Source organism: Podarcis erhardii (genome assembly GCF_964252035.2).
Source record: "Podarcis erhardii genome assembly, chromosome: 12".
Classification (NCBI taxonomy): Eukaryota; Metazoa; Chordata; class Lepidosauria; order Squamata; family Lacertidae; genus Podarcis; species Podarcis erhardii.
This window is the reverse complement of record NC_138513.1, coordinates 2990262-3002508: the sequence shown is the minus strand read 5'-3', so window position 1 is coordinate 3002508 and position 12247 is coordinate 2990262. Positions and strand designations below refer to the sequence as shown.

Sequence of the window (12247 nt, the reverse complement as noted above, 5' to 3'; positions counted from 1 at the left end):
CCCATCTAGTCCACCATCCTGTTCATACAGGGCCCACCTAGATGTCCATGGGAAGACTTGGTCCAAGGCAGATTCTATGTAACCAATGGACCCCTTACATTCTTACTGGTGGGATTTAAAAGGGGGATTAGAGAAATTCAGAGAGAATAAAGCTATCAATGGCTGCTGGGTGGGATGACTATATGCTACCTTCAGGATCTGAGCAGCATGAGCCTTTGAATCACCAGACTCCAAGGACAGAGATTTTACCCATTTCAGTCTCAAGCACTAGAGCAAGCTATGTGCCAGTTCTTTGAGAGCACCATGAAAATTTAATTTCATTTTCAATTTGTGTACCGCCTTTCTCTATTACTATACGCAAAATGGTTTACAAGATGAAGAAGCAGCAAAACAAGACAGCAAAGATCACACATGTAATAACAATCTGATCCAATACAAAAAAGTCACAGTAACTTTAAAATAAACAACTTATATCAAATAAAGCAACATTCAATTATCCATTAGAATGTAATAGTAAACAGTAAAATTAAATACCAGCAAATGGCACTTATCAATTACAATAAAGAATTACTAAGCGATAATCAATAAAAATAAGCACAAGCTACAATGCATAAAGGTAAAGGTAAAGCCCTGTCGTGGATGACTCTGGGGTTGCGGCACTCATCTCACTTTATTGGCCGAGGGAGCCGGCGTACAGCTTCCGGGTCATGTGTCCAGCATGACTAAGCCGCTTCTGGCGAACCAGAGCAGCGCACGGAAACACCGTTTACCTTCCCGCTGGAGTGGTACCTATTAATCTCCTTGCACTTTGATGTGCTTTCGAACTGCTAGGTTGGCAGGAGCAGGGACCGAGCAATGGGAGCTCACCCCATCGCGGAGATTCGAACCGCCGACCTTCTGATTAGCAAGTCCTAGGCTCTGTGGTTTAACCCACAGCACCACCCGCGTCCCATAAAATGCCCCAAAACCTACAAGACCATGTAAAAGGATCAGATGGAGAAACAAGGACACACAACTTATAAAATTGTTTTTTAAAAATATCCCTGAACTCCTCTTCCCCCTTCCTAGCTACTTCTGCTATTCTCAAAGTCATGGTCTAGGAAAGGCTCCCAGGGCTGGGGGCTTGGGGGGAAGGCAGGTGGAAAACCATGGCGTGGTGGGCAGCAGAAAGTCTCTCTCATCCAGAGGTTAGAGTGCACTTTGTTAGACACCCACCATCTTTCATCTCAAGCATGAAAATGCTTCTCTCTGCCAAACTTCCAGACCCAAAATCTGCAAGGAAAAATAAATGTTGGCTGCATGAGATTCATATTACTGCACGGAGACGGGGAAAGGAGAGACGCAAGGAGACATTTCAGGCACTTCTGCTCAATTCTTCCAATCCCTTGTGAGGCTGTTGTCGTCGTTCTGCTATGGGCATTTGGATACGCTGCGACTTATGTTTGCCAAGAGAATATGACCAGCACCCTCTGCTGGGCATTGGAGAACTTTAAATGTTCAAGCCGAGTTAGATCAGAAATTTGGAATAAGGAAATTTATAGAAATGAGACCCTAAGAAAAGTGTGTTGGAAGAAAAGGATAAGGGTAAGGAACGTTTGGCTACTGAAGCTGCAACTCCAGCTGCTTCTCGTGGGGTTGCGGGGTGAGGAAATATTACGGCTTGCAATTTCTTCTCTTCAATTCCTTCTCCCGTCATGCACAGCCTTATCATTTTATGCAATAAATTGGATATCCCTCCACGACAACTGCCTTACTTTATCTGGTCAGTGCAGAGTTCAAACTGCCATCTTTATTGGGACGCATTGTTAATCTCTCCTCGCTGCCCCGTCAAAAGTTAGGGGCAGCACATATCTGAGCTGCCTCAAGAACCAACCCAAGGCCAAACTTTCTGAGGTTAAAGCAGAGGCGCTGAGCAAGCACGGCTTCCAGGAGGGCAGGAGGGAGAGATGCAAGGCTTCGCCTGCTCCCCAAGCAATCCCCTGGCATTACATGAAGGATGGAGTAAGAGGATTAGCCGGCACTTGTCAAATTATGACGTTCAGCCACTTGGTAAGACCAACTTGCTGGCTATTATCCCCGTGGGAGGGGAAAAAATAATGTCGTCCCAATGATGTGTTAATGGGGAAGGGAAGAGATGCACAGTGGCCCCAAAATGCTTTTGCGCAAGACGAAATCCTGGCCAATTTCTGTTTGGTATGGCAACCCCTCCTCTCCCAGCCCAAGCCCTCCGGGTCCAGGTGGGACTCCATATGACTGCTCCTTAAGCCTTGCCTAATCTGGCTGAAGGATTTCAGTTAGACACAACCCCCTCCTGAGCGGAGATGGGAGGGTTAGATCTTGAAGGGTTGTTTAGCCTGGGCTGCGTGCAGGAAAACGGAAGGGGGCGCCTGCACAAGTTCTTTTCCCACAGGTGATGGTCCAACAGCAGAAGGCCTCTATTCAAATGCCCCAGAAGGCCAGTCCTGCTTTGATAAAGATTGAGACAGCGGGACAACACAATCGCACCACTGCAGCCTGCACAAATGGTTGGGTAAGTGTCCCGTGTACAGCCTCTTTGCAGTGGGTTATTCTGGCATTACAGGGGGTGGGCTAGATGGCCCTTGAGATCCCTTCAACTCTACAATTCTATGACTCTACATGCAGCTGCCTCATAGGAGTTAGGCCACCAGCCCATCTGGCCAGAAGTATCAACTCTAACTGGAAGCGGTTCTCCAAGGTCTCAGATCAGGAGCTTCCCCTCGCCTGTTACCAAAGGTTCTTTAAGAAGAGATGTCACAAATGGAACCTGGGTTGCTTCTGCATGCGAAGGAAGTGCTCTTCCTGCCAGGGGCGGGTGGGTGTGTTCTGCTTGGTTTCTGCCTTTCCCAGATGCAGCTCCAAGCAACATCAACAGCAGCTGGAGATGCACACCAGGTTTAAACGATCCTGACAATACATCTCAGAACGGTGCGGGAAATAGAGTGCTGGGCTCTTGCGATGGATGGCTGAGTTCAACTGCTACCTCTTCTGAGACCATTGGGCAGTCTTCCCCCCACCCTACCCCAAATAATCTTTATTAGTTTTCCGGTTACATACTCCACATACACATAATGTGTTGCATTTTACATTTATACTTGCTCCTAAGCGCTGACTTCCCTCCTTCCTTCTTCTGGGTTTTTATATCACATATAATTTTATCGCATTATTTTCATCCATTTTGTATATTGTTATTCATTTTCCTTATTTGTCTATAGTATATCCATAAACAAATAAATCCTCCTGTTTATACAATTCTTGTTGTCTGTCTGTATTCATTTACAACTACTGTTAGTTATATTAATCTCCTTATACATTTTGCTTCTTATTATTTTCATTATCCATCACTTTTCTTAATCTTTCACATTATGAGGTTTATTTCCAATTCTACTGGTTTCACTATTTCATCTTATCTTTCCTATACATGACGTAAATTTTTCCCATTCTTTTTGAAATGTTTCCTCGCCCTGTTGTCTAATTTTCCCTGTTAATCTGGCTATTTCTGCATATTCCATTATTGATCATTGGGAGAGGGCTCCTGTGCTCAGATCCTGTTTCCCACAGGAATCTAGTTGGCTGCTCTGAGAACTGGATGCTGGGCTAGATGGGCCATTGGCCTCATCCAGCAGGCTCTCCTTATGTTCAGGTAAGGCACCTTTTGGGTGTCGTGGACCAAATTCCCTCGGGGTAACCAGCGGGATCAGAGCCAGAAGTGTAAAGAACCATTCCACAGAATATAGTGTGTGTGTGTGTGTGTGTGTGTGTGTGTGTGTATACACTGTATTTTTCGCTCTATAAGATGGACCAGACCATAAGATGCACCTAGTTTTTGGAGGAGGAAAACAAGAAAAAAAATATTCTGAAACCCAGAAGCCAGAACAGCAAGAGGGATAGCTGTGGAGCGATCACTCTTGCTGTTCTGGCTTCTGGGATAGCCGCGTGAAGCCTCTTCAGGGCAGCGGGAGGAAGGCACCCCCAGCCCTGAAGAGGCTTCGCATGGCGAAGCCAGAACAGCAAGAGGGATCACTCTTGGGAAAAGCCCCCAAGAGCTGCGCTCCCTTTAAAGAGTGTGCGGAGTATGTGTGCGGATCTTGGGGGCTTTTCCCCGAGGAGGGAGAAGGGATTGACGGGCTGCCCTTTTCCCCCCTCGGGGAAAAGCCCCCAAGAGCCGCACACACGATCCACGTGGCTTTTTAAAGGGAGCGCTGAGCAGAGCCTCCCGCCTGAATTCGCTCCATAAGACACACACACATTTCCCCTTACTTTTTTTTAAGTGCATCTTATGGAACGAAAATACGGGATATATCGCTCAATCACTCACTTTCTCTCCCACACACCTCTTTCTTATTTCCCAGAGAACTAATCCCTTCCAGCTCCCAAACCCAAGGCTCCCTTCTTCCTCCCACACAGGAAAACAGATGCCTGCTAGCCTCCATCAGAGTAATAATAATAATAATAATAATAATAAATTTTATTTATATCCCGCCCTCCCCAGCCGAAGCCGGGCTCAGGGCGGCTAACAATAATAAAAAAATACAACATTCTAATATCATTTCATATAAAATTAATTCAATTTACTGCAATTTACTGCAAGGACCTGCCTTCCTACTTCCCAGGTTCACACTGCACTTCCTTCTTGACTTCTGGGCTCCACCAACTCATGGCTCCCTGCAAAATAATGGGGCTCTTTTTACCTCTCCCCCTACCCCATTTTTCACCTTGCTAATCCCTCCCAAAACATTTCAGCTTTCCCCTGCATTTCTCTCTTTATGGTCATCTCTCTCACTTCCTTCTCTGATCCTTCTCATCCAAGCCAGCAGAAGACCTGTTAACTAAGAGAAGGCATGTGTCATTTGGAGAGCTGGACGGTGCTGGGGGCCGCGTTAAATCAGCTTGAGGGCCACATGCAGACTATGAGTTCTCCACCCCAGACCATCTGATTCACAACGAGGAATATTCTAACACAAGTTTAAGTTCCCAGACAAGGCAGCCAGGTGTCTGGAAAAATGGCCCCTGAAAAGTAACATCTCAGCATCTATTAGGGCCATACACCAGGTATTTCCGCCAAGATCCACCCAGCCGTAAGTCTGATGAAACAGAGGTGTCTCGTTAAGACCCACAGGCGAAAGTACCTAGCTAAATAGTTACACCCATGGATGTAATATTTTTCTCTCTTCCAGGACTGATCTCATTTTGCCTCAAGAAAGGGGGGAAATTAGTAAAGAAGGAAGAGAGCGGAAGGCAAAAGGTGTTCCCAAAATTCTAGAACCAGCAGGCCGAGAAAGAATGAGATCACCCCAAGCCAACCCTTGCCCCGTCCAGGATCCTTCACACCAAGAGATGAACATACTTCCTCCTCCTTTCTCTGACAGCATAAATCTAATAAAGGGTTCAGTATCAAGTTAGTAAAATAATTCAGAGGGATGAAGCAAGCAAGACATTGTTCTCTCCAGAGCGACCAGATAAACCTTACTTTGGTCCGTCCAAGTCTCAAAATGGGGTATCTTATCAACCAAAACCCTTAGGCCTTTCAAAGGTAACATTTTTTCCTATTGCTTTATACCTGCTGATATTACTCTGGTGGCCAAGAAAGAGAAAAGAAGAAGAAAATGTCAGGAAGCCACCAGTTTAAAGATCCTGAAATACTGTACCCTTCAGAATACTTTTTTTCCAATTGTCACGGGCACAAAGACTGCAACTGACGCGTTAGAGAAACCCCAAGCATGTCCGTTTCACTTCCAAAGCAAGTAGGATAATAAGTAGGTGCATAACAGCCCATCTGTCCATTACTAGGACAGACACTCAATACATTTGGAATGCATAGACTGGGTTCAGCTACTCCGTAAAATACTATATACATTAACTCATTTCACCCTGCTCACGTTTATTTTCTCTCTGCAGCCCATTCCACTATCCCAAGTTGGAGACACAGGCAAATCATGTAGCCTGAGAACTAACAAGAACTGGCCTCTCCTGATTAGTGTCCCACAACAACTGCAGAGACTGAGCTGTGAGCCAGGAAGCCCCCAGCTTAGACCTCCCCCCTGCCATGATCACACAGCTTGGCCTTAGGCATGCCCCCACCATCACCACCAGCCTGTTTAACAAGGGGATCATATCACTGACCTACCTTGCAGGGTTGTTGTAAGAACTGCAGGGTACATACCTGAAGACGTCTCAAGTGCTACATAAAAAGCTGGCATTGTAAGCAGCCACACCTGCCAAAGCAGCCCAAATGGGCATGCAGAAATGAACTCCATCTTTCACGCCCTCAATATGCATTTCAGCTGGCAACAGTTCCTAGCAGCTTGCAAAATCTTTAGACACAATTGTGAGACTCTCTCACCTGAGGCCCTCCACATTGTACCTCTTACTCTGTGCTATGAAGCTGCAAACCTTTCGGTTTGGTCCCAGTAAGCTGGTCAGATTCTCACCTGTCAGACACAAGCAGGGAGACAGTGCAAACGAAATCTAAACTGCAAACACTGGAGTCCCCTTCAGAAAGAGATCAAGGCAAGAGCTTTGCTACAGAGCCTGCAATATTTCACTTCCCTTGAAGTTCCCCACTGCCCTCTCCCCATTCCCGAGCCCCCCACCCCCTGCCGCCTTCCCCAAGGGCTCACCAATCTGTTTCGGTTTTGGAAGCTAATATTAGGTATTTTCCCTCGTGGGCGACGCAATTCAGGCGCTCTCGGGCGAGACATGGCTAGGCTCACCAGAAGAGACAAGTTATACATCCTGACACAAGATGTATGTTTACTTTTAAAGAAAGGTTATATAAATAAGGGTTCTCTAAAGACAGGGCCTTGAGCATTATTGCATAAGCCGAAAAAGAGGGAAGAAACAGGAGACAGGGAAGTTAGGAATTATTATTTACTGTACTCGACTTAGGAAAGAGGGAAAAGGGAAAAAAGGGGGTGGGCAGAGGTTTTATAAGCTGAAGTTAATAAACTTGCATGGAGTGGAGCAAAGCATTATGGGGCTGGGCTAGAAGACCCTTGTGGTCCCTTTCAATGCTACAACTCTATGATTCTAGCATTCTCCAACCTGGCGCCCCCCAGATATTTTGGACTATGACTCCTGCCAATCACCCCATGCTGGCTGGAGCCAGTTGTAGTCTAGAACACCTGGAGGGCGCCAGGGAGGGCTGGTGTAAAGCATGCTGTGGTCTCAGTTTAAGGACGTAAAAGGCATGGCAAGCACAGGAAGAACACATGCGGAGCCACAGAAAGAAAGGAGTTCAGCGAAAGCATCCTCAGTTGACTGGAGAGCGGAAGCCAGACAGGAAACAGTGACAGTCCAGACAACAGGCAATGACAGGAGGGTGCCCAAAGAATTGCAGAAATGGGAGGAGAGAGGAAACAGACCTTGGATGGCACCAGCTGGGGTACTGGGAGGAAGGAGAAAGGGGAGGGGATGGCGAGGCAAGGCAAGGCAAGGCAAGGCCTGAGAGGGAGATGATGCAATGGAAGAAAATGCTGCTGCTTCCTTTCAAAGAATGTGTTGTGATGCATTATAAGGGTGCGTGAAGGTAATATTATGAAGGGAGCATCCAATCCATCCATAATTTTGTAATTTTATGCTGTGAACCACCCTGAGATCTATAGATGAAGAGTAGTATACAAATTTAATAATAATAAGAAGAAGACAACAGAAGTGTTGTCGGACGAGGACCTGGGAGATGATGGTTCAACCCCCTCTACTCAGCAATGAAGCTCAATGGGTGGCGTTGAGGAGGCCTATCACTGCCCCTCAGCCGCACCTACCTCACAGGGCTGTTGTGGGGATTAAGTGAGGAGTGGGGAGAAGCATGTATGCCCCCTTGAGCTCCTTGGAGAAAAAACTGGGATATAGATGCAGCAAATGATGACTCCAAAGCAACCTCAACTCCAGAATCCCCCAAACTTTCCAGGAAACTGGGGTCTGCCCAGTAATTCATCATTCCCACCGGATAAACAAAAAATCCACACTTTTTTACCTACATCATACTCAAGGCCAGGCATAGGCAAACTCGGCCCTCCATATGTTTTTGAGACTACAATTCCCATCATCCCTGACCACTGGTCCTGTTAGCTAGGGATCATGGGAGTTGTAGTCCCAAAACATCTGGAGGGCCGAGTTTGCCTATGCCTGCTCAAGGGCATCCAGAGTTGCCATGATCACCTGAACAGGATATAGTGACAGTTGCAGGGGCTTCTGGGCTTGAGGACATTAACCTTTGTCTTGACAAATCCCACCTCTCCTCTCCCCGTCCCACCTTGCTGCATTTAGCAATACCCGGCGCACACACAGAAGGTACCACAGGTAGACCAAGCAAAGACATTGCCAACAACACACCTGCCCACTCGTCGCCTCACCCTTTCTTTCCTGAGCAGTGGAAGAGACGAAGAAGAGAGGGCAAGAAAACCACCCCCACCCACCCTCCGAGGATGCTACAGCAAAAGTGCTGTGCCCTTCCCAGGGGGCATGGCAGTGTTGGAAGACATTGCACCATTGACTCCGGGGCTCTTCTGTCCACTGGGCGCCGCACACACCCAACCACACAGCCCAAAGCATTCACAGCCAAGCTTCACTTACGCTCCGCAGGGACGTTGTCAGCATGGGGTTTGGTTTTCGCTTCCTGGTTCCCAGGCTTCGGGTCGTCGTCGTCGAGAAGAGGGACGTAGTCCGTTTTGCCAACCGTTTCCCCAACCATGTCGTCAAATTTCTCCGCCTCCAGGGTGGCAATGAAATCTCGCTTCACTTCCTCCTCGATCTGCGGCTGCGGCTCCGTCAGGGCGTCCGCCAGACTCAGGTTGTGGTCGAAGTCAGCCATGGTTCACACCTTTGCGGACTAAAAAAACTGGGAAAGAAAAGGAGAGAAGAAGAGGAGAGGAGCCATGAGATAATTTTGTCTGTCACAGTGAAGTTCATTGGGAGGTTTGGGACAAGCTGCTCTCTCTACCGACGCAATCAGTCTGAAAAGTACAGTGGAAGAGACTCAACAGACTAAGTCAACGAAAATCAAAATCATGATGATAAAAGTCAAAATAATTCAGGTATTTCCTGAACATTTCCTGACCTAAACAGAGATGGGTGCACCCAAACTGGCTGTGCGCCAGCATTTGCCAACCTGGTGTGCTCCAGCTGTTTTGGACTACAACGACCGTCTGGCTAAGGCTTATGGGAGTTGTAGTCCAAAATAGCTGGAGGGTGCAATGTTGGCAATGGCTGCTCTGACACAACATGGCTGATGATCAAATCATGCCTTTGTCCTGCTTACATGAGTTAACCATCTTCTGCAGCAATTTGGCTTTTCTGCCACATTCTGTCCACTTATACACAAGAAGGGGGAAAGGCTGACAAGCACTGGTTTCTCTTCCTTTTGCTCGGTACATGTGCAAGGACACTAAGCAAGACCACTTATCTGCAAAACGAAAACCTTGTGCAGGCAAAATGCTGCCCGATTACACCACTCGAATATCTCTCTCTCTCTCTCTCTCTCTCTCTCTCTATATATATATATATATGGTGCTTGCCCATCTGGGCAGCCATGTGGTAGTGTGCAACCACCTTAATGTGTTTACTAGATTCATCTGGGGAGAGAGACAGGAGCACATTGTCTGGAGCCAGAGTAGACCCCCCAATGTTTGTGATGGCTTGACAACCCTTGGCGCCCAATATCAGCCCCAAAAAGCAGCAAAAGCTCCACTGTGCCATATTCATAACATCTAGCTATTTAAGGACCATTTGGCGCTGCCGCCACTTCATGGCTCTTCCATTATATATGAAAGTGGATTTCAACTGCATGTCTTTGAAAGAGGGCTGCGAATTTAGCTGAGAGATGAAACACAGGCATCAACACATATTAAGTTCAGATTCTGCTTTAAACCAGTCCTTTTTATATGTATAAAAGCACCATAATTGAAAATTGCATTTTAAATATTGATTTAAATTTGTTGCTGTTGTCTGAAAGAGCCAAGACACCAAAATGAAATTTGCTCAACACAAAAAATACAAGCTATGCACCACCTGGCAAAAAAGTCTCTATTCAGAATTTTAGACACAGATCAAGCTGCCAGAACTGCCACTTATAAGGGCTCACATAAGACTATCTGAATAAGGAATTATCTTCTCAGAAATTATGGGAGAAAGGCAGAGGAGAAGATGTAATAGAAAGCCATCTCCAGAGAACACACTTCAGGCTTCTCTGCAAACATATGGAGGCTGCCAGATACTAATAATTCTATCTTCATTCTGGTTGGGGTCTCTCCTAGAGCCACTGCTCTAATTTTTTAATTGGAAATGATGGGGTATGTGATCTGCAGTCCCACACCAACAAACATAGCCAAGGGCCCCCTACTCTTGATCCTCTCTCATGAAAGCAAATATTCCAGAGAAGCAACAGTTTGTTTTATTTATTACAATGAGCTTTGCTTTGCTTTACTTTACAATCAAGTTACTTCCAAGCAGTGTTAGAAACTCAGTTATATAAACTAGGCACCAAATGGCTCCTTATACCAGAGTTACTGTTGCCGAAACGGCATGCCTAGTTGCCATTTGGGGCCATTTTCAGTACGACTTTTTGGTTCTTGAAATTCATTCTGATTGCGCAGATAAAATATCATGGACAGAATTCTACAGGATGTGTTGCTAGTGTGTGAAAACAGTCCAGATCCAAAGATCCCCAGGCACGCACCTCCAGTTGGTGGAGATGTCAAGCGCCATATTATCTCCCAGGCATCTTCACTTGGTTGCAAGTGGCCGATAGAGCAGCTGGTGAATTTTGAAAGCTGCCGCCAAGGCAGCTTACAACAGCGGGCATGCAGTCAACAGCTCACAGACCAGGACTAACTTCCGCGGGGACCCAGTACACAGATTCAAATGGCTCTCTAACAAAAGGATGAGCATCTTTCTTCCCCATTTGGAAGAAGTGAAAAAACCTTCTGCGACAGTATTTTGAGACTAGATCACTGAGGGCATGTATCCGCACTGGTGCTTTAAAAGCGGCTTAAGCTTTAGAAATTATTGTTGCTGAATGTGCTTTTGTGATGCTGTGGCATTTTTATTGGGGGGGGGACCACCTGAAATCACTGTGGACGAGGTGGGGAATTTTATTATTTTAATAAAATAATCCCTCCCCCCAAACTGGGAAAAAAAACCCAGGTCATTAAAGTTCAATCTATTTCAAGAGCGAAGGGCAGGCAGGCGGGGATGAGCTCCAGCATCTTGCCTGCCCGCTGAATTCCAACCTCCCGTATGGAGATTACTCTTTACATAATGAGTGATGTATATCCTTCAAAATCGCGGCAAGGCCCATTTATCCCTTCCATAGAGGAGAGCCTGCAGCCTGCAGTTTCTGTCCTCAGATGACTCAGCTCATGTCAATAACCTCTTTTTTTTAAGCCACTGTTACTTACACTGGAAGGAAAGCTTCCCCCAAGCCCCGCCCTCCATAACCTCCTCACCAGCAGCCCAAGAGTTAACTAAGCCACTCCATTCAGCGCAACAGGACCAAAGCCATTTTTCAACCTAGGAGATCCATTTATAGCCAGAACTCCATCATCATTTCTACACCTCCTCGGGTGAAACTGATGTGATAAACCCATTTGCCCAGCTGATTGGTTATTTCCCAAGTTTTTCCTTTAGACACTACTTGTGCCACAGAGATCATCGCACTTTCAAGATGTGATACTAGCATGGACGGGAGGCGGCCAGATTTCAGAAGCTGCCTCCTTTGAGCTCAGTGTTGTCAGGGTTGGAGACTAGGATCTCTCCTGGCCATATCTGGAGGTGCCACCAGGGACAGAAACTTCTGTATGCAGAATACCAACTCTGGAAGAATGGCAGATGAAGGTGATAGACTATATGGGACTGGCAGAAATGACCGGCAGAATCCGAGACCAGGGAAAAGAGACGGTGGAGGAAGATTGGAAGAAACTCAAAGACTATCTGCAGAGGCATTATAAAATTAATGGACATTAGTGTGATGTTGGATAAAAATTAAGTGGTTACCAGCTGTAATGTAGAGGTTGAGCAATAAGTTATGATAAGTTATAACAAGTTATAATAAGGATTTGCTGAATTAAGAATTTGAATGGGAATACAAAAGGGGGAGGTGAGTGGAGGTCTGGGAAATAAGTTAATGGAAATGAGTAAGGGAAACTACATTTGTTTTAACTGTTCTTTTTTGCTTTTGTATTTTTGTGTTTTTATTATTTCTTTTTTGTGTATGTTTATTTTTTGCATTAAT

General features: G+C 46.1%; 1 protein-coding gene across 14 annotated transcripts in view; it reads right to left on the bottom strand.

Annotated features, from left to right (window-relative positions):
- The window catches only part of MAP4 (microtubule associated protein 4), a 212158-nt gene that overhangs the window by 148506 nt on the left and 51405 nt on the right, over window positions 1-12247 (bottom strand). For all 14 annotated transcript variants that reach the window (XM_081834122.1, XM_081834123.1, XM_081834125.1 and 11 more), the window contains exon 3: window positions 8593-8857. In XM_081834122.1, the coding sequence (XP_081690248.1) occupies window positions 8593-8830 (238 nt within the window). In that variant the 5' untranslated portion in view covers window positions 8831-8857. The remainder of the gene's footprint in view (window positions 1-8592; window positions 8858-12247) is intronic.